This window comes from Cydia strobilella, chromosome 7 (genome assembly GCF_947568885.1).
Source record: "Cydia strobilella chromosome 7, ilCydStro3.1, whole genome shotgun sequence".
NCBI lineage: Eukaryota > Metazoa > Arthropoda > Insecta > Lepidoptera > Tortricidae > Cydia > Cydia strobilella.
In genome coordinates, this window is record NC_086047.1 from 10,458,898 (window position 1) to 10,480,548 (window position 21,651).

Below are 21,651 nucleotides of genomic sequence, written 5' to 3' on the forward strand. Positions count from 1 at the left end.
AAGGAAATTGGAGACTGCGTTTGTATGGAGAACCGGCCGTCCACTATCGTCTTAAGAACGTTCGAATTGCCTGCACTCAATACAAATATGAGGTTAGATTATGACAATGTCTTAGAGTAAGCAAAAATTAAGCCCTCCTAGCTGTAATGTTCAGTCTTCTTTTTATTTGTCCGTTGTCACGAGCTCTGTCGTCACATCCACGATATCACTGATGTCTGATAACAATACTTTTTTTGTCAATTATAGCACTTTTCATCTCGACCACTTGAATACTATCTTAATACTTTTATTGCACTTAGATAAACACCCACGTATAATATATAAGACGTTAGATACAAAGCTTTTGTTTTTCACCGCACTGACTTAGTTTATAATCTTGTTTATATCCACATAAAACAAGTACTTAAGCCGTTATGTTTCATTATGATTACACGCACTATTATTATATACAGTTTTCTGCACTTACGTTTTAGCAATAATCATATTAATTGGTTTAAAGTTTTGGCATCAGTCATCTACTAAGCACAATTCAAATCAAATTGAGTTCTAACCGTGTACGAGTAGCAATAACTTTCACTATGCGTCGGTCGGGGCGCCCTGGTAGGGCTCAGCCTGCGAGTACTCGTGGTCGGAGGGGATATCCACGTTCTCTTGGTCTTCGCTTGAAGTCCCAGGAAGAAGAATGTAACGCGCGTCCCTGTAAAGAGAAGAGTGGCGTTATAATGTTATAAAAAAAAAACAATTCCTCGAGACCCACGGACGCGTTATCGCAACCGTAATGAAAATCCTAATTCAATTCTAAATTGAAAAACTTAAGTACTTTTTTGTGTAGCTGATTTAGATCCCTAATATTCCAATTTAGACTTAACACGTTCGCTGCGGCAATTAGTGTAAGTCGTAATTAACCATACTTTATATCGGGTCTTTCGGCCCAGTACCACAGTCAGCGTGTTAAGGATGATGCATAATATACATTTATAGGCACTAAATTGTACTAAAAATGTCATAATATCCGTGTAACCCGTAATGATAATTGTATGTGTGGAAATAACGTAATAGCAACACCATGTTATCCACCGTGAACATTTTGCCGCTTTGAACAATCCAAGGGTTAGGAACTTCGTTTAAACGGCTTGCGACTCGTAACCATGATGGTTTTCGGCAATGAATCGGCAGTGTTAGGAGCAGCGGTACGAGCAATGAGTTGACACTTGACGCGGCAGACACTCCTTCCATCGATCATGGCGCGGCCGCGGCTACATTTCCGGCAACAAACCGCGAGCGGCAGGACCATGAGTAAAGTATGAAAAAATGAAAATGAAAAATGATTTATTCAGTATCTTAATTAAATATCTCATCTGGTGCCTCTTTTTAAGTATTATAGATACTTGTGTTAAGAGAACACCGCTCTTCCATATGTTGTAGCTTAAAGTAAACGTTATATAATAAAAAATAAAATAAAATAAAAAGTATAGTTATTAACGGCGTATTACATTTTGACATCATATCGCAGTTTGGTCACTACGTCCACTTTTCGAAGTACATTTTACAGTAGATACCTACAGATATACTGTGGTTTCAATGCAAGTACAGAACAATGTAGGTGCCTACATACATTTTATTTGAGGTTTGCCTATTTAAGACACATTTTAAAAATACTATAGGTACCGTATCATACAAATCACAGATCACAGCGCGCGCTAATTCACCTGCACCAAAGATAGATATAACTCCGTAATAAATGGATACAGTCTGAAGAAAAAACGTACCACGAACCACAAACGAAAAATTTGTACCTTTGGCCTACTCTCATATAGAGGGCGTAGACGGTTTCGTTTGTTATTTAACAATTTCAACGCATATCAGTGAAAGAACATGGGTCAAAATCATAAAAATAATTAATACAAATAAAATAAAACATTTGGCCATATTTAAATAATACATTTTATCGTATCTTAATACTAATTATTTTAAATCTATAATAAATCTTCATTTTTAGTTTTAAAGTGTGTCGATAGATGGCAGTAAATTTACTGTGGTTACAAAATTTACTATGACAGTACCGCTCTATAATAATTATATCCTCTTTGACCTGTACTCACTATTCGTAAAAGAGAGTGCGCTAAGATCAATATGATCATATTTTTATATTCTGATTCCGCCTTCGCAATGAAACTCATTAACTGTGCGCCTACTCCTCAGGGCTACGACGACGCGTAGCGGGATTTTTCCCATTTCGTAGCGAAAACTGCGTGCGTAGGGGTAGGGGTAAACACATTTTTGCAAGAAGTAAAAAACACATACGATTGGGCCTTCTAGCTTTGTTTTCGGAGCAATTTGAATTGAAGATTGGTGTACATTTGTCCATTGAAGCTCGACATCGGAAGGCACTTGCAACATACCTAAAGCAATAACTGTTCTCAGATAAGAGTGCTTAGTCAAAGTGTCAACATATACCTATCTATTTATAGTATGAATTTTCTCAAATGATTTTTACACCTAAGATCTGTTAAACAAAGGCCATTGTTCCTTTTGTGGGAGCGGTGGGCTACCATGTTGAGCGCGTGCCAAAGCAACTATTATGGTTTTAAGGTACAAGTCTAAGTAATAAAATGAGCGCTCGCCTACATTGAGGTGGTCAATTGCCCTACATTACCAAAACATGTTACATGTACATAGATTTGTACCTTAAAACCACGACGATACAGCCGCTTTTTAAACGTGATTGCTGCTTGTGCATGCGCTCAACACGGTAGCCCACCGCTCGCACAAAAGAAACAATGGCTTTTGTTTACCAGATTAGTCTTAGCAGTCTTAGGCGTAAAAATCATTTGAGAAAATTCATACTATACCACTATTACGATTAGGTACAGTCAGCAGTCTATTTTTTTCAAGGACACAACTTTATTGTAAAAATAATAAAAAGCGTGTGGTCATTTTTTACACCTCACCCGCTTAGCTACTCCTGCTGCTGACTGTACCTACTTTATAGAAAGTAGATATGAGCGCCGCGCCGGCGCGCCGCCGCCGCCGACAAAATTTCCACGCCGCCGCCGCCGATGCGGCGCCATCGGCGTGGCATCGGCGTGACTTTGTTAGATACTACTACTTTCAGAATCGCAAATTAGATCGCAGCGCCACTCACTCACAGGACTCACCCTAAACATATCATTTAAAAAAAACCGGCCAAGTGCGAGTCGGACTCGCCCACCGAGGGTTCCGTACTTTTTAGTATTTGTTGTTATAGCGGCAACAGAAATACATCATCTGTGAAAATTTCAACTGTCTAGCTATCACGGTTCATGAGATACAGCCTGGTGACAGACAGACAGACGGACAGCGGAGTCTTAGTAATAGGGTCCCGTTTTTACCCTTTGGGTATGGAACCCTAAAAACCAACCTTGAGAGGTTGTTCGGTGTTTTCCCATTTGCCCCCGCCCCACGTGACCGGCTGACCGCCGTGTTTGTGTGTTTATTCACCAACGAATATTCTAATTTATCTCGAATTCGCATTCACCGATATGGTTTTTATGTAAATTTATGATGAATCTTTAATGGTACTACATAGGTTTAACTCGACAGCCGGGCTAGCATATGATTGGCGCGACAGTATCTCGCCGCGGCCCGTCCCTCTTCAATTAACACAGTTAGAAAAAGACGGGTAGTCTATCTCGCGGCGAGATACTGTCGCGCCAATCATGTGATTGGCCTACAAATAACGGTGCTATATTTTTCGTCGAGGTTATTTAAACTATGAATTAAGAATTATGTAGGTATGCATACCTAGTGTTAAATTCAAGCGGTAACCACGTCAGTTGTTGTTACAATATCTCGAAGCTAGTACCTATTTAATTACTTAATAAACCCTAACATGGGAAAATCCAAACAAATAATGTGCTATTTACATATAGATAAGATAAAAAATAATGATAAGTACAGTCTATTAAAAATAATATAAAAATACCTACGAAACGAAACAAGATATATATTTTTTTTCAAGGTTATCTGTTTACACAACCTACACAATTCGTCAAAGGTTTTAAGGTTACTTACTTACTTACAACAGTGACGCAACGACTCAAAGTGAGTCCTGACCTCCGACACCTAAGGTACCTAAATACAAAATACAGTACGTAGCGGCCCTCTTTCTTAAAGAGGTTAGATTTCGATTTTCTTCTTGCGCGGTAGACCCTCAGATTGTGATGAATTGTGGTAGTGGCACCCCCTACGCAGTTTCGCGTAATATTCCCTATTCTAAAATGCTTAGCACAGCACAATATCGTGACTTACGATTTAAAACGATCATCTACTATTTTTGTAGATCCCCGCCTTTTAACCTTGCACCTACATTTGTCCTACCCATAAGACATAGACCACCGTTATGTATGTGGTATATAGTTTAACTTAAAAATACGAGTAGGCAGGAGGTTAATTAAGGACGCTGACCACAAATAATAGTGTACATTGACGCGCTATTTCCCATATTTAAAATTAATTTGTTTACGTTACATCTTAGGTCTTCATCATTCGTCTTTGGGTCACAAACTTACATATGGGTATCAAATTTCAACTTAATTGGTCCAGTAGTTTCGGAAAAAATAGGCTGTGGCTGACGGACAGACAGACAGACAGACGCACGAATGATCCTATAAGGGTTCCGTTTTTTTTCCTTTTGAGGTACGGAACCCCAAAAACAGGTAATGAGACAAACAATAGGTAGTAAAGAAAGTTTTTTAGTGTTGTTGTTTAGGCTAAGCTTCGCCTCCCCATTAAACGTATTGCAGACGGTCAGGCCATATCATAAATTAAGCAATAGGTAATATGTTTTGTAAGGTAATTACTTGCCCTATTCAGGGTCCTTGTTGTAACAATTTAGTTTAAGATAACATCTGTATGTACCATGGAATGCAATAAATAAATGAAATGAAATAAAAGTGATGACCAATAGCATGGCAATTAAAAATGTAGATGTTGAAAAAAAAGGTTAGTTCAGGTAAAGTTTATTACCGTCAATTGCTTATATGACGGCCGGCATTTGCAAACTAACATAAGGAATCGAAAATGCACCCTAATTGGTTATCTTAAATAAACGATTTCTGCCCTTAAGGTGGTTTACCGGCGATTGTACATGTATAATTATTGTATTTTCCCCCACCCTTACCTTTGAAGCTATACTTACGTTATACCTAGTATTCATAGTAATTTTTGCAGTCGAAGAAGCAGCTATCTTGAGATGATATAATATTTATTTCTGTTACTTTATAATTCTAATAGACGTCTCCATCTCTAACAAGCAGGAATATACCTCTTAGGTGTAAATACATAATAATAACGGTCTAAATATGGTCTTACTCGTACGTGCCTCTAATTACAGATGAAGTACTTAGATGTCGTTGTATGGTTTCATACATTAGGTATGTGGCTATTTCGGTTGTCAAAAGTTGACGTTAGGCAATTCAGTTCCCACAAAACATGTGGCTTCGTAAAGCGCCATCAAAATAGGCTGTCAAACTAGCATCACGGTTTTTTTAAGTACTTTACGTCTCTACAATCAATCACTATTTGATATCCACAGCACTAGATAACCTAAGTACCTACAAATACTTACCATCGCTAACTACCAATTTATACTTGCATTTACAACGATACCTATTTACATGAATGGTGATAAGATTCAGTAACAATTACCATAGATAATTAATGAATCAGTCTGTGTATAGTGACATAGCCGTGCAGCTCGTGGGTGCCGTACGCGTACGCCGCCTTAGGCCTACTGTCCTCGGTAGCGTAGCTGCATAGACGCGTACTCGTCATTGTACGCTTGCTGTACGCTTGCTTGCAGCCTATATACAAAACCGCACAACTCTGTGACGGAGCGGCAACGTCGCGTCAGCGACGCTGCATGCAAGCTTCATGCCGCTGGGCGTACTGCATGTCATACGCCGGGCTGCATCGCAAGGAATAGCACGTTGAGTTTTTGTAAATAACGTCTTCATCGTTGGACGACATTCTCACGAATGAAAGGAAATGTAGGCTACGATACGCTTACGCTACGCTTCGCATGGCAGCTGCACTGCGTATTCATGCAGCGTCTATGCAGCTACGCGTCGTGGACAGTAGGCCTTAATCTTAAATCCGTGCGATCCGCCGCCCCTGATGGCATACCATCCATGCATCGTTATAGTCGGAGTAACGTAAGAATTAATGTTTGACAGATGCGAATTGACTATCAGTACTCAGTTAAACTGTCAAAAAATGAATTCTTACGTTACTCAGACCAGATTATGGAGCTAGCGGAGCCCTCGGATATCGGATGCGTCGATAAGTGTTTATCCGGAATGTTTGAAGATAATCCGAGTGACGCAGAGACATGAAGCAGATGTGAGCGAATTCTGAGCGGTCGCTGCTCTATCGACCTCTGCTGAGGTTCTCGAATATGCACGCCACTATTTTTATTGTTTCTGACCTAACTGCAGCACGATGACTAATCTCTTATGAGCTGGAACCACCCAGGCGGACAAGTCGATATAGCATATATCGATTTCAAAAAAGCGTTCAACATTTTATAAGACTTTTTTGATTTTTTTAAACTGTAATAGACGTCATATATTAAAGAAAAAGTGACGAAGCCCTCCAGTGGTGGTTGTTTACAAAACAAAAAAAAACAAAAAATATTTAATAAAATAGTTTGATTTGTTCCCACTTGTTTTTGATTTTTGTTATGTACCTAATATATAATAGTTATATTACATAACAAAAATCAAAAAATTCTGTCGTGGCCAGATCATAGATTGTAATTATTTCATGAAATGCCATTTTAGAATTGATACATCATGACAATGATTAGGTTAGGTTCGACTTTCATGATGTGTAACCAATCGTTTCATGAAAATTCTAAGATTTAGCCATAAATTAAACTTTTAAAGATATCATCCTTCCTAAAAAACATCCTTCCTAGGAGTCCGTGTAAAAAAAGGTTGATGGCGATGTTACTTGGCTATATACTATACTACGGGTGACGAGGGTGAACGAAAACACAGCAAAGCCAAAATACGTTTATTGATAAACAAGAAAGTTACAGCGTTTGTCTTAATTAATATATGTTAATTGGTCTAATTTAAATTGTACAAAAATAAAGACCTAATTTAAATGTGGCATGCGGGAAAAGGATGGGCTTCTCGTATATATGTGGTCATATTTTGAGTTGAAAAATAAAATAAAATAATGTCGAATTGTACACATTTTAATATAAAATGCGTTATTCAATATAATGTCATCACAGATCTTTTCGAAACGAATGACTATGTCATTCAACAACAAACTATTTAACAACACAAATATATGATATTATTCCTGCTTTTCTCTAGTACCTAATGTAAAATACAGTCAATTATTCATCTAGAACAGTCAATTTTGAATTGGTCCCTGTTAAATTATATTAAACTCAACAATACATGACTATGAAAGTCTAAAAATATAAATCTTAGTTACAAATAGGGAAGACGTAAAATACCTTTTAGGTATTTTCTTGAGCAAGCTAGACATTATTCTAGGTAGACAATTGTGGGCGGATAAGTCAATGTGTATGGCATTGCGATAAAGCTATCAACCACAGTAAATAACCTAATGTTATTCTACAGGATCGGTTTGAGCTGCCGCCAGCCTTCATCGCGCTTTTCCATTGAGATTGTACTTCTTTCCATCGGCATTCCTAAAATATAAACAAACAATTAAAATACAATACTCATTTTAAACTAATGACCGGAAACATGAGCACTCAGAATGTAATATGTATTACAAACAAAATAACATTTTGTGATAAAAATAATAAGATATAATTTACAATGAACTTCGATGGACAATGTTATGCCAAAAAGAGTAGTAACTTAAATAATATTTTACTGTGCTCAGGCATCAAGTCAAATTGTGATGTTAAACTAAAACAAGTACTTATTGATAGGTTAGTAAATAATACGGAACATGGTTTAATCTAGGATTACCGTAGAAATACAAAAGCCTGATACATACCAATTATCGACCAATAAAAAGTACTCCCGCCCGTCACCACTCCGCGTTTCCCCTTGACTCGACTCGTCACTACTGTTATTGTCTACTACATCAAAATCGTTGTTCTCTCTGAAATATCAATCACAAAAACACATTTCTTTTATCTTCATTTAAAAAAAAACTTTACATCCCCATTTTTCTGTTCTAAAAGCGAAGCAGTGTGTCACGTGTTTGATGGTTGTGTTTCCCGTGTGGAAATATTGTTTATGATTTCATTGTGAAATGAGTAAAATGACAAACAATATTTCTTAGTTTGTGTGAATTATGTGTTAATTGTTGCATAAACTCTCCCTCTTATATATCCACCTTTTGTCCTCTTTACATGCATTTCGCTGGTATGCGATCCAACTTTAAGCCTCTCAATTGTATATTTTCTTGTTTATATCAGCGGTTTGTCCGTTCACTGGTTAGTTCATCTAGTTGCCTCTTGCACCTCTCGTTCCACTTGTTTTCATACTGCCTTGGAGAGGTAAGGCGTATCATGTGCGTCATTGAGCAAGGTAGAAACACAACACTTCTTTTAGTTTCAGCGTTTCATTGTCATTTTCCGGCAGTCGGCGTTCACCGTGCTGACGCTCTATGGTATAACGATGTTGTTTCATGCTTAGCGCTGAATCGGTTGAGGAAGTCGTGGATAGGATGTTTGTATCTCAGTTCCATGTTCCATGAGACTCCATCGTAGTTCGGAATCCGTTTCTTAACGATATATTAGAGTAAGTAGAGTTTAGTAAGTAGTGTGTTAATAGAGCGTCTTACGTTTATGTTAGGAGGCCCGACACCGCGAAATGAAAAGTGGATTTAAATTAGAAAAGAGGACAAAACATCCACTTTTCACTGAGTAAGCAATAAACAAAACATACAAAGTAATACAAGTTGCCAGGTTTAGGAATGGGTATTAAATAAAGTTTATTTCAATAAAGGTTAACATACCAGTTTCGTATGATCGCATCATGCATTTCTTTACTATAGCAATATTAACCCTTTGAATGTCACGCCTATCGGCTTCGACGCGTCATCGTGAACCTTGTCGGGATGCAAGAAGGTTGATATTGGGCTATAGCCGCGCGCGTCACTTGACGTCTTTGGCGGTCAAAGGGTTTAAACACTTATTTGGTGTTTAGATTGAAATTATATTGACATATACGATACGAAAAACGCAAAGTCATTACAATTCGGAAATATCTTTCAAACATTGAGATAATAAGATTTAATTAGACTAATTATTTTTCCACTATTAACAAAAGTTGAGAAAAATGTAAGCAAATTTACCTAAATTTTCCTTAATGACTTTTGATGTCCGAACATGTTGTATCAATAGACATTACATTATTATTATTTGATATAAACTGTATGTTAAAATACCTAAATATATCAGTTTATATTCGCTTGACCCTCGTATCAGGTTTTGCGTCTAATACTTAAAACTTTTACTATTATTAACATAATTTTAGTTTCAACCACTCCGCCCCTGGCAACTCCACCGGCGTCTACACCAACTAACCTGTAGAACACATAGTGCTGCAGAATGAAGAAGACATCGAACACGAGCGAGAAGAGGCCCAGGCCGAACTTGGTGGCGTCGCCGAAAAAGGAGACCCAGTCGTTGTAGTTGTACGCGTTCAGCACCATCTGGAAAATGGACAGGAACCCGCCGGTGAAGTCGAGGAAAATGTTGCCGATGCTCCACCCGACGGTTGACTTGCGCTTGTAGTTCATGTACGCCTGCAATACAACGACACATCATTTACACAGTGTGGGAGAACTCATTGGGCCCTCCAGGGAAACTACCTTAAATCGTTTAAATATCTCAATTTGCTAAAAGGAAACATTCTGGTATTTCCAAAGAATACTGGAATTTACTACTAGCAGACTAGATAATTATTAGATCCCGCGATCTGTCAGACTCACTGCCTCTCACACTACAAACAAATCTTAGACGTAAGTTACCTGGAGAAAATATTTGATGAGCGTGATAACTAGCTTAATGTAGCTGCAGTAGTACAGGAAATCGAGCCATGCCACGGTACTAACTACACCTATTAGTATTGCCATCACTGCTACACTAGACCAAGCTTAGAATCCTGCGACCCGCCAACGACATCACTGCTTGATATCACAGAACGAATATCGTTCTTAGACGTAAGTTACCTGAGGTAGATATTTGATAAGCGTGATGGCGAGCTTGATGTAGCTGCAGTAGTTTATGAAGTCGAGCCACGCCACGGTGCCAACGCCGCCCAAGATGGCCGTCACTATCACTACGAGACCAAAAACGCCTAAGATCCCGCGACCCGCCAGCGAAACACGTTGCTCCTCGCGCTGCGAAACAATAACAAGCATAAATTAGTGATTATAAAAACCTGTGTTTTGACCGTTACTTCAATATTTGAATCACAATAGATTTAGCTGTAATGCGCTGAGGACCAATGCAACACACTTGGCTGTAATATTTAATTAGATAGTGCGTGTTGAAGACTTGAGATCATCATCATTCGCTTGCCCTTATCCCATTCATTTGGGGTCGGCGCAGCATTACCTCTCTCTCGCCCGTCATCTTGTCATTCACTCGCGTTCGTTTCATATCATCTCTCACACAGTCTATCCACCTTTTCCTCGGTTTTCCTCTCCCGTTACTTCCCTCCACATTCAATCATAATTACCTATCTCGTCACGTGACTTTCATTCCCCCGCATCACATGCCCGTACCACGCTAGGCGATTGGCTCTTACTTTTTCTACTATGGGTGCAACTTTCAAGCTTCCTCTTATATACTTATCCTATCCATTCTTGTCACACCACACATCCATTTAAAATTCTCATTTCCGCTACATGCAATATCTTCATCCTTTTCTTGTGTCACCTTTACTTGATGACTTCAGATACAAAAAAAAACCTCGCAAAGACTCAGGTGATGACTAATAGCAGCATGAAACGTAGGGTTGAGGTAGATGGGCAGATTATACAATATGTCAACGAGTATATACTTGGGCCAGTTAGTCTCTTTCAGCGACAGGCAAGACAAGGAAGTTGAGCGCCGTGTTCAAAATGCCTGGAAGAGCTACTGATCCATGAAGGAGCTAATAAAGGGCGACCTTCCAATGTCACTAAAGGTTTGTCAGCGAGCAATGGAGCGCAGCATTCTATAGGTGTCACAAGGATGGATCGCATCCGAAACACTACACTGCGCTCCAGAACAGGCATAGCTGACGTAGGGGAGAAGACCGCTAGGCTGAAGTGGGACTGGGCAGGTCACGTATGTCGCATGCATCCGGATAGGTGGGCTAGTATACCAACAAGTATGTGTGTATGTGTGTGTAAGTGTGTGTGTGTGTGTGGTGGGTAGTAGCCAACAAGTGGATGCCGCAAAATAAGCGCGGACGTATTTTGTTGATGATTATAAAACAGCGAAACATGTTGGTGGCAAAACTGGCTAAGGAAAAACAATAATCGGTCGTCGCTGTTGAACTGTCCGAACTAAGTATAACAGCCGTATGTATGTGTTAAAATTACATTTCAAAGTTAAAAGAAAATGTAGACTCTATTCCATGAGCACAAAGTACAAAATTACCTACTTTATTATAGGTATAATTACCTCATATAGGAGGCATTGAACTATCGTGATGAGGGTAGCGAAGACAGCATGGAGTGAGAAGAAAACGTCATTCAGCTGCACTGGATTCAAACTCTTCGGGTGTCGAGCGAAGTATTCCGCCTGAAATTTTATAAAACCAAATTAGGTAATGACAGCTTACTTAGAATTTTGAACAAATAATTTCAAACTGATCATTATCTATAGGTATGTATGACCAACACGTCGTGTATTCTCACAATACGTAATATCCTTTTATAATTTATACTTTAACAAAAGATAAAAAAAAAATTACGACGCAGTATTGTGCATCACTGTTGATAATAAATTAATAATACATAAGGCTGATAGGAGAAAATCGTGCAAAATAATTAATCACGCTTTTATCAAAAGTGACTCAAAATAAAAATATATAACAACTAGCTTATGCCCGCAACTTCGTCTGCGTGAAGTTAGTAATTTGGGTTGCTTATTTTATTTTCCAATCTGCTTTTTATCGATTCCACATACAAATTTACACCTCCCCCCCCCCCCTTTTAAAACCCCCTTAAAGGATGACTTCTGGGATAAAAACTACCCTATGTCCTTCCCCGGGCGGGGTATAAACTATCTCTAAACTAAATTTCAACTAAATCAGTTCAGCGGTTTAAGCGTGAAGAGGTAACAGACAGACAGACAAACAGACGGACACACTTTCGCATTTATAATATTATATAGTATGGTGCAATCTTAAGTATGTGATTTCATTACAATACAATACAATACAATCATTTATTAATAAAATTAAAATTTTACACGTCATAGTAATGATATTAGGTATATATAAACACAAATTGACAATTGAAGGCATGTTTACAAAAACAACATAACTAACATTTTTTGCGGATATGAGTTTTTGGTATCATAGCATTCGTCTAAGCAGGATCTACACGTAGAGCAAAAGATAGTGTCCAAAAATGACCCCAATTGTCCAAAATCAGTAAATCCCCTAGTAAAGTAAGATAAATCTGTACCTCTCTGATAGAATTCAAAACATAATTTCTATAGAAACTTGTTTTATTTTCTTACAAAAAGAACATAACTAACACAATTTTTACAAAAACAGCATGTGACGAACTTATTTTTCAATTTTTTCCAAAAATACTGGTCTTTGAAATGTGTAATCGTATATTTCGGAACTATTGGCCACTTACTAAAATCACCTATACAATGTTTATGTCCAATAACTAATATATAAGAAGACATTTAGTTTTTTTCGTTTCCTGTAAATTCATGTCTAGTGTAGTTATGTTGTTTTTGTAAACATGCCTTCAATTGTATTAAACAATACGAATTAAGTGTCGCAAAAGGCTAGCTATCAAATTTCCATCGTCAAATAGATAAAAAATATTATTAATAGCTTCAATTATTTATTAATACCAGCTATCAGTTGTAAGCGCTGATGGCCTAGCGGTAAGAGCGTGCGACTTGCAATCCGGAGGTCGCGGGTTCAAACCCCGGCTCGTACCAATGAGTTTTTCGGAACTTATGTACGAAATATCATTTGATATTTACTAGTCGCTTTTCGGTGAAGGAAAACATAGTGAGGAAACCGGACTAATCCCAACAAGGCCTAGTTTCCCCTCTGTGTTGGAAGGTCTGACGGCAGTCGCTATCGTAAAAACTAGTGCCTACGCCAATTCTTGGGATTAGTTGCCAAGCGGACCCCAGACTCCCATGAGCCGTGGCAAAATGCCGGGACAACGCGAGGAATTGCCAAGCTATCAATTGTTATCCAAAAGTAGTGAGCAAAACAAAACTATAAGCTGGTTCTCTACAATGTAAAGTTTACCCAGGTGCTGGCTGTTGTATTCATAAATGTTGATATGTTTTTTCTAGTCACCATATATTGTCACTGTAAACGTTCTTTTGAGTTGTGAAAAACCCCTTGAGGGCCACTTGAAGAATAATTTCTATATAAAATGAAAGCACATCCTGGTTCCTGTTTCACCACGCTGACAATTAAGGCCCGGCGCCCACTATCGGCATGGCACGGCAAGGGATCCTTCGGCATATTGTCGAGGCGTCCTCAAGCATGCCGAGGTGTGCTTAAAAAAGCCGAGGCATACCTCAGGCGTTCTTAGGCATATCAAGGCGTCTTAGATGCCCAGACATGGCTAAGAACGCCTCGCGGCATGACTAAGAACGCCTCGCGGCATGTCTAAGATGCCTTGATATGCCTAAAAACGCTTGAGGGATCCCTCGGCATTCCTAAGCAGACCTCGGAAACACCTCGGCAATATGCCGAAGGATCCCTTGCCGTGCCATGCCGATAGTGGGCGCCGGGTGGCCGGGCGTAACACATGACAATAACAAATTGACTTTACACTGCTGCTCTAACAAGTAAACATTGACGCTAGGCACTTTTGTAACTTACCCCAGAAGTGTACAGAAAATTATAATTGTCAATTGATAATTTATATATTAACAGTTGGTATTTTTATTGACGCATAAAAAAATACCTGATGCATAAAATGCACTTAAAAGACAAAAACCCGAATACTTTAGTATACTTTTGGTTTCTTGTTAATTTATTACCGGGGGCGTATTTTAAATGTTTATGAAAAGATTCATTAAATGTAATACACGTTCGTTCAATAATTTGGGTATATGTTTACAAGCGAGTGAACCGAGGTTGTTGCCACCATAAACAACCAAACTTACTTTTTAAACAAATTAAACAATACTTTAAGAATAGGTAGAGTGGTGATGATTATACACCGACAAAGGAATGGAAAGTTTATAAAATAAGAGGCACGCTTCACTCTTTGATAGTTTCTAAACTAAAGGTATCGTGAGCCAGGTATTATGAAAACACCTGATTTATATTCAAATCAAAAAAACGAATGGATGAGGCAAAATTATGAATTTATGAACCTTCCAAAAGGGTTCAACTTACCCTCGAAAAAACTAGTCTGGACACCTAAAGTTTTTGAATTTTTACTTTAAAATATCATTCCTTTTAGAAACCAGATAGGACAGAGAGGAAACCTAACGGCTGAAAATAAATATCGTATGCATTGATGCAAGAAAAAATAACTGCATAGCTACTTACTTGTATTCGGCTAGAGAAATATAGGCCGCAATTGAACAGCGAATACATGGTGAAGCCCATGACATTGAGCGCGAGGAAGTCGAAGTTAAGGCCCACGACGCTTTTCCTTTTAAAGTTGGTGTAGATTTGAGGGTAGAATGACACCGACCACGCCGCGAAGTACACCCAGCCCATGATGTACGAGATTATGTAGATGGCGTTTGAGTGCATCACGGTTACGAGGATGAATACTGTGTCCATACTGGAAGGAAACGAAGGTATACATTTATTGAATTCTCCATTGGCTCTGCTAAATTCTGATGTTCACGGAACACGGAATTTGTCAGACAAATAAAACTGAGTTTTCCAAAATAAATTTGGTTTTATTGAAAACCATGGACATTAGATCTGAATTAACTAATCACTCTGTGAACCAGCAGACAATCAGCGTCTAAATTGAGTTGTCTGCAGTGGCTCTTACTGTCAAAGTTTCTTCACAGAAAATGTGTCTAGGGATAAGGGGATATGCGTGGAACAAAACGGACACTGAACATTTATTCCGTTCTGAATTTTGCTGTGACTTGATGAATGCCCCGAACTTTTACAGCGTTGATATCATAGATATCTCCACTGTCGTGTTGGGGCTCTCACCTCCTGTATGACCTCCTGTATTGACGATGGTGACTTTTCCCATGCGCGCTGATATCTATGATTACTCGACTGTCGTATTGGGGCTCTCCACGCCCGGTATCAAAACGCCGGTTCGGTGATGGGCTTGTATTGTCACATCTATTGTTTAATTTTGTTCGTTTTACTTGACAATGCCACTCGGCGTGACATTAAAGGAAACGTCGGAATGTTCCGGACTTTTCCCATGCGCGCTGATATTTATGATTACTCGACTGCCGTATTGGGGCTCTCCACGCCCGGTATCAAAACGCTGGTTCGGTGATGGGCTTGTATTGTCACATCTATGGTTTAATTTTATTCGTTTTACTTGACAATGCCACTCGGCGTGACATTAAAGGAAACGTCGGAATGTTCCGGACTTTTCCCATGCGCGCTGATATCTATGATTACTCGACTGTCGTATTGGGGCTCTCCATCACGCCTGGTATCAAGACGCCGGTTCGGTGATGGGCTTGTATTGTCACATCTATGGTCTAATTTTATTCGTTTCACTTACTTGACAATGCCACTCGGCGTGACATTAAAGGAAACGTCGGAATGTCCCGGACTCTTCCCATGCGCGCTGATATCATATGATATCTCGACTGTCGTATTGGGGCTCTCCACGCCCGGTATCAAGACGTGAGGCGGTGAGAACTGGACGATGTCCGGGTGCTGGGCTTGTAATGTCACGTCTATGGTTTCGTTGTACTCGCCGCTGCAAATTGAATTATAAGTTAGCTAAAAGTTCTTATGCATATATTGCATAATATCTTCTTAGACACAAACTTTTTTTGCATACCTAATCTCCGACTACGCACTTACATGAATTATAAAAAAAACCGGCCAAGTGCTAGTCGGACTCGCGCACGAAGGGTTCCGTACCATTACGGAAAAAAACTGCAAAAAATCACGTTTGTTGTATGGGAGCCCCATTTAAATATTTATATTATTCTGTTTTTAGTATTTGTTGTTATAGCGGCAACAGAAATACATCATCTGTGAAAATTTCAACTGTCTAGCTATCACGGTTCATGAGATACAGCCTGGTGACAGACAGACATACGGACAGACGAACAGACGGACAGACGGACAGCGGAGTCTTAGTAATAGGGTCCCGTTTTTACCCTTTGGGTACGGAACCCTAAAAAAATATCACGAATGATCACGATATCCGCTACAGGTGTCCCGTAGCAGATTTCCGAGAAAATGTGAGTTTCATTAAATGAAATCCGCATTTATCTGCTTTTTATAAAAATAAACAGTTTTGATTTATATGCTTCAGTTTATATTTAATAAAATGTTGAAATCCAAAATCTGCCACGGGACATCCGTATATTACGAGTATGATATTAGGTACCTACATATTTACTAATCTTACATTTGAATCAATTTGAAGAGTCGCGTCTCGTCCACTAAGAGGTTAACTTCTGTGACGTCGACATACATTTTTTCTACCTGCGATTGTGCACATGGTAATCCTAAAACATAACAAATTCTATATAGTGTTATATTATTACGGGAAAATATACGCAGGTATATATTGAAAATAAGTAAAATCTTATCTTATGATTACGAACCTACCACAAATTCTCAGCCAATAAAAAAAATCAACAAACACTTATTTATAACTAAATGTTGTACTTACCTAAGAACAATACTGCAACAGCAACTTTAACAAACATTACGCTATGACTAGAAGATCCACATCCAAACACACTACCGCGCGCCATTTTTACTGCTTTCAATTTGTTCCTTTCTGTAACAACACAAATAAAATATTATTTTCATTTCTTATGTTCTGAAAGTGGGTCGTTATTTTTCTAAAAAGTGTGCAGAAAATGATTCGTTTCTGCTCTAGAACACTGTACTTTCTAATACGTTTTTTCTTTTTTTTTACAATTAAAATTTTGGTTTTAATTGGATTTGTTGTACAATTTCCATTTTGATAATTAACTCCCCATTCTATAAATAACGATATTTTTACCTAAATTGTTAATAAAGTAGCCTCAACTCCCTCAAGAAATACTACTGAAGTTTATACTTAGCCGTGATTTTTTAAATGCACATGTATTTTGCTTTCCTCGTATTCGAAATGAAACGTAGAGTGGTTAACTCGGGTGAAAGGCACCCATTTCAGTCTCGGACTATTGGCGCTCTCACTGCGTTCGAGCGCTAAACTACCTCGGCAGAAATGGGTGCCTTTCATCCCTTAGTTAACAATCTCCTATTTATTACCACATCGAAATGACTAGCTTAGCTTGTTGTGTGCAGTTTGAAGCATGAATGGATTTCTTGAATCATTGTGTCCAATTAAATACGTGAATAATAAAGGGAAAACTGCATGTGTATTGTATACAACAAGGCGATAAACTCCTAGTGGGGTTCCCCAAGTTAAAACTAAAGGTAAAAAACGCCTGCCATAGACGGACAGTCACCGAAGTGATGTCAAGCATCAAGCGTTTGGTACCGAACACTTAAAACATAAGAAGTATTAACGTAGTTTTTATTCAACAACGACGGGACTTAATCGCGTAAAATAAGTTCGTCGTTGTTGAATAATAATGAGTAAAAATCGTGAAAGTTTAAATCAGTGTTTTGCAAATACTTACGTAGTTATTGTACATAATTAACATTGTTTAGGTAGAACGTAGAACAATATTCTAACGGATAATAAGGAACCATTTTCCCGGATTTTTAGCTATCCATAAGTACCAGATGGAAGGTGACAAATGCGGTATTTAAATATCAATCACACATATTTATGATTTATATCAACCGTAAAACCCTTGGAAAAATCATTCAATAATCAATTGTTAAACTTATAGCGTAACAAAATCTAAATTCAAACTGGCTTTCCACACATAAGTTGTACGGTTTATCGTAGACCCTGAATTAGCGTACCTATTTTAAAATTGTGCTGTTTCTTATGCAATACCGTATGGAGCGATAACGATAAAAGAAACAAAGTAGGTTAGGCAAACCGATATAATGTTACAAAGCGTAAGATTTACGAGGCATTTTACTTCTACAACCGTATAATAAGTAAAGTATATTATGTAATTATGTACCTTTATATGGGCGGGTGGATGTTTGTACTCAGAAATGAAAATAATAATTGCCACATTGTAAAAAAATATGTCATAATGTGTGTAGACAATATTAAATCCCGCCTGTAACACATCACAATGCCGTATAAATTTCATCAACGGGACTACAGTAGTACTGTTTTAAAAACACAATCATAATTTTTGGTCAGAAAAATTGCACTAGGCGAAGCCGTGAGAAAATATGACAAATCACAAAAAGTAATCAAGAAATGACAAGCCTGAAAGAAAACTGTCTATCTATACTGTATAATCATTTCGTAGAAACATTCAATTGAGATAGAGTGTCTCATACCAACAAGTGCATTGTTCCGCGACCAACGACCTTTTGTGATTTCATTGTCAATGCCAGCGCACGACCCGCAAAAACTGCACAAAGTCATACAGTATAGTTATCTACACAGTAACGATCTCATTTTATAATGGCTAATGAATATATGCTAGTGTCACTGTCACTACATGAGCACGTTCTGGTTTCATAAGGCCTTGTGGTTATCAAATAGTAAAAATACACGTATTAGGACGTACCTATTTATAAAAGCAAGACATTTATTATTCGTCTTCCTAAAAGGAATTTGATAGACAGTTGTTTGGTAGAAAATCACTTTTTTTTTTTCAAGCTAAGTCATGTTTGGCATGTACACAATGTTGAGAAAGTTTACGATATTCAATGAATAAGTAATACGTAAAGCCAGCCTATTCTATTTAGAAAGATTTGCAAGCAAACGTATATTATTTTGTACATATAATTGACGAAGCGTGTTGTGGATACTATTTTTGTGTGTAGCAACTAACTATGACGAAGTTTGCGCTGTGGAATGGTATTGTGTTATATTTGTTTTATTTTCTTACTTAATAAAACTTGTCTATATATATAAATTACTTTATTCATTATTATATATTTTGATTAATCTATTGACCTCCTTATATTAAAAATAGCTGACAGTATAATATATTAGATTAGACTAGATGATTTATTTCATGAAAGACAATTTACATAATAAGTTTGCATTAATGTCAAAAATATAAGAATTTCTATCATGATCGTCAAAATAAAAATAAAAATGAAAATACATAATAACAATACTGATGAAACATCATAAGAATTATGTTAGTTATTTTATGTTACGCTGGGGGCTTCAAAGTTATTTTCTATAACAAGATGTATTTTTCCGCAAAGATATCTAAGACTTTTTTGTATAGAATTTAATAAGCTTCAATGTTGCCTTACACCATATTTTCACAGAGAACGTAGATTTAGAGTAAAACGCAAATTTCTCCAATATGGTACACATTTTTCAAGATGGCTGCGATTCCTCGAGGTCCCCAAATGTCAAATAGTGTGGGTCCTAATCCGATTGTGCTAGTAATAACCGAAGGAAATATGACAGCTCAATGTTTCATAATAAATATTGTGTAATGTGCATTATTGGTTGCGGTTTTTAAGTTACAATATTTGTATATTACCTACTTAGGTAATAAATTATAAAAATATACTCAGGGAAGAGAACTAAGAACACAAGAATCCATGTCTTAACTAGTGCAACGGTATTCACTGCACTACAGAGCAAAAAACCAAGACTTTTGCTTAATATTTAAGTTATTTAGGCTTGGATTGGGATTCATTCCAGCTCCATTCATTTACGTCCTAAATCTGATACGTCCTACATATGACCCAATGCCCGCTAAGGTAAGTGACTATTATGTATGGCACCCAGTCACTTAACCTTAGCCGATAAATAATGTGTTACATATTACCTATTTTTAATTTACCAAGTCAACGTTTAAATATCTTAAAGCACCTTGATAAGCTATGGCAACTAAATACATCTTGCTTCTGTCAACATTTTATATATTCCTGTTAAAAACTTTTATTGTTGTACCGTGCAATGCATCGACTAAGCATCAAGAAAACTAACACGACCAAACTCATTGGGTTTGGTTTTTTAATTACAGTAATTACATGAGTCAATCAGCTGCTCCTTAAGAAACTTCAAAACGATAATCACTGAAGTTGGAGTCAGTAACTAGAGAAATACACTGTGATGAATCCACCTCAATTATATGAGAATTTGCTTTGAAATTATTAAAAACGCCAAAAAAAGCCCTGTTTTATCGAGTATTTCGTAAAACTGGTTTCGTGGTTGCTGTAACACAATTAATTTAAACTATAGGCTACTGGTACCGTAAAAGTGTGTAACTTGGGTGTGTCCTGTTTTATTCTGAAAATATATAGTAAGGCTTTAAAACGCGCTACTTCATTATTAATATTCACCGTTAAGCGCTAGGAGAGTATTTATTTACACAGGTACTTGTATTGAGCAAGTAGCCAACCTTGGAGGGCAAATGGCATTAATATTGATTCAGGCACGCTGAGCCTTGGTATAAACAGGTGTTCACAGTTAATACGGTAATTGTTTTTTCTTCAAGCAATACGCTTTAGTGTCTACTATCAATTGTGTTCCTAGAAAAAAATGTGACATCAAAAGCAAAAACAAAAGAAAGAGAAGAGCGCAGGCAGATGTATGTAGTATAGTATACAAAATGGAAGATTAGAATTGGGTAGACTGCAGGATTGATGAAAACTAGCAATGAGTAAAATAAGAAATTTGTAAGAAGTCTTTTCAAATTATCCGACAGTATCGAAATGTAGAGTCAAAGTAAAAGTTTACTCTACAAAGATTTTGCAAATATAAATCTAATTTTTCCATACCTCCCCGGAAAACCGGTGTAAAACAAGATTAAGTACATGTTACCGTTAACTTTACTGACGACAATGCAACAAGAAGCTATTATGTATATTGAGTTTCTTGAGTGAATAACCAAGTATCAGTTACTGCTCATTATCGCCATAATCGTTAATGAATCAAACCAGTATAGTCACCTCATTTGTACGGTACACTTATGCCAGTTTGTGGCACAAGAGGACAAAAACTGGTCATCCTATACAACCGGCAGAGCGGAGATACGAGGTTGATATCATAATTATGCAACCAGCGTAACTGATGGAACCTTGTGGACCTTAACACAAAGGTATAAACGCCGTGTTAGTTCAGGCTACAAATGGCATGTTAAATGCAGTATATGCTCTTACGGGGACAACGATCGCTTACAGGCTATTACATTTTACTGTTATGTATTTAAGG

General features: G+C 37.6%; 1 protein-coding gene across 5 annotated transcripts in view; it reads right to left on the reverse strand.

Moving 5' to 3' along the window:
• Positions 1 to 549: 549 nt before the first annotated feature.
• The window catches only part of LOC134743097 (cystinosin homolog), a 52,739-nt gene continuing 31,637 nt past the window's right edge, over positions 550 to 21,651 (reverse strand). For 2 of the 5 annotated variants that reach the window (XM_063676420.1, XM_063676419.1), the window contains 9 exons: positions 17,047 to 17,157; positions 16,780 to 16,879; positions 15,916 to 16,116; positions 14,751 to 14,991; positions 11,660 to 11,779; positions 10,216 to 10,386; positions 9,569 to 9,789; positions 8,029 to 8,136; positions 7,043 to 7,711 (listed from right to left, as the gene is read on the reverse strand). In XM_063676420.1, the coding sequence (XP_063532490.1) occupies positions 7,666 to 7,711; positions 8,029 to 8,136; positions 9,569 to 9,789; positions 10,216 to 10,386; positions 11,660 to 11,779; positions 14,751 to 14,991; positions 15,916 to 16,116; positions 16,780 to 16,879; positions 17,047 to 17,131 (1,293 nt within the window). In that variant the 5' untranslated portion in view covers positions 17,132 to 17,157 and the 3' untranslated portion in view covers positions 7,043 to 7,665. Of the gene's footprint in view, positions 698 to 7,042; positions 7,712 to 8,028; positions 8,137 to 9,568; positions 9,790 to 10,215; positions 10,387 to 11,659; positions 11,780 to 14,750; positions 14,992 to 15,915; positions 16,117 to 16,779; positions 16,880 to 17,046; positions 17,158 to 21,651 lie in introns of those variants that run through there. The other 3 variants (XM_063676418.1, XM_063676421.1, XM_063676422.1) reach the window with 3 other exon arrangements.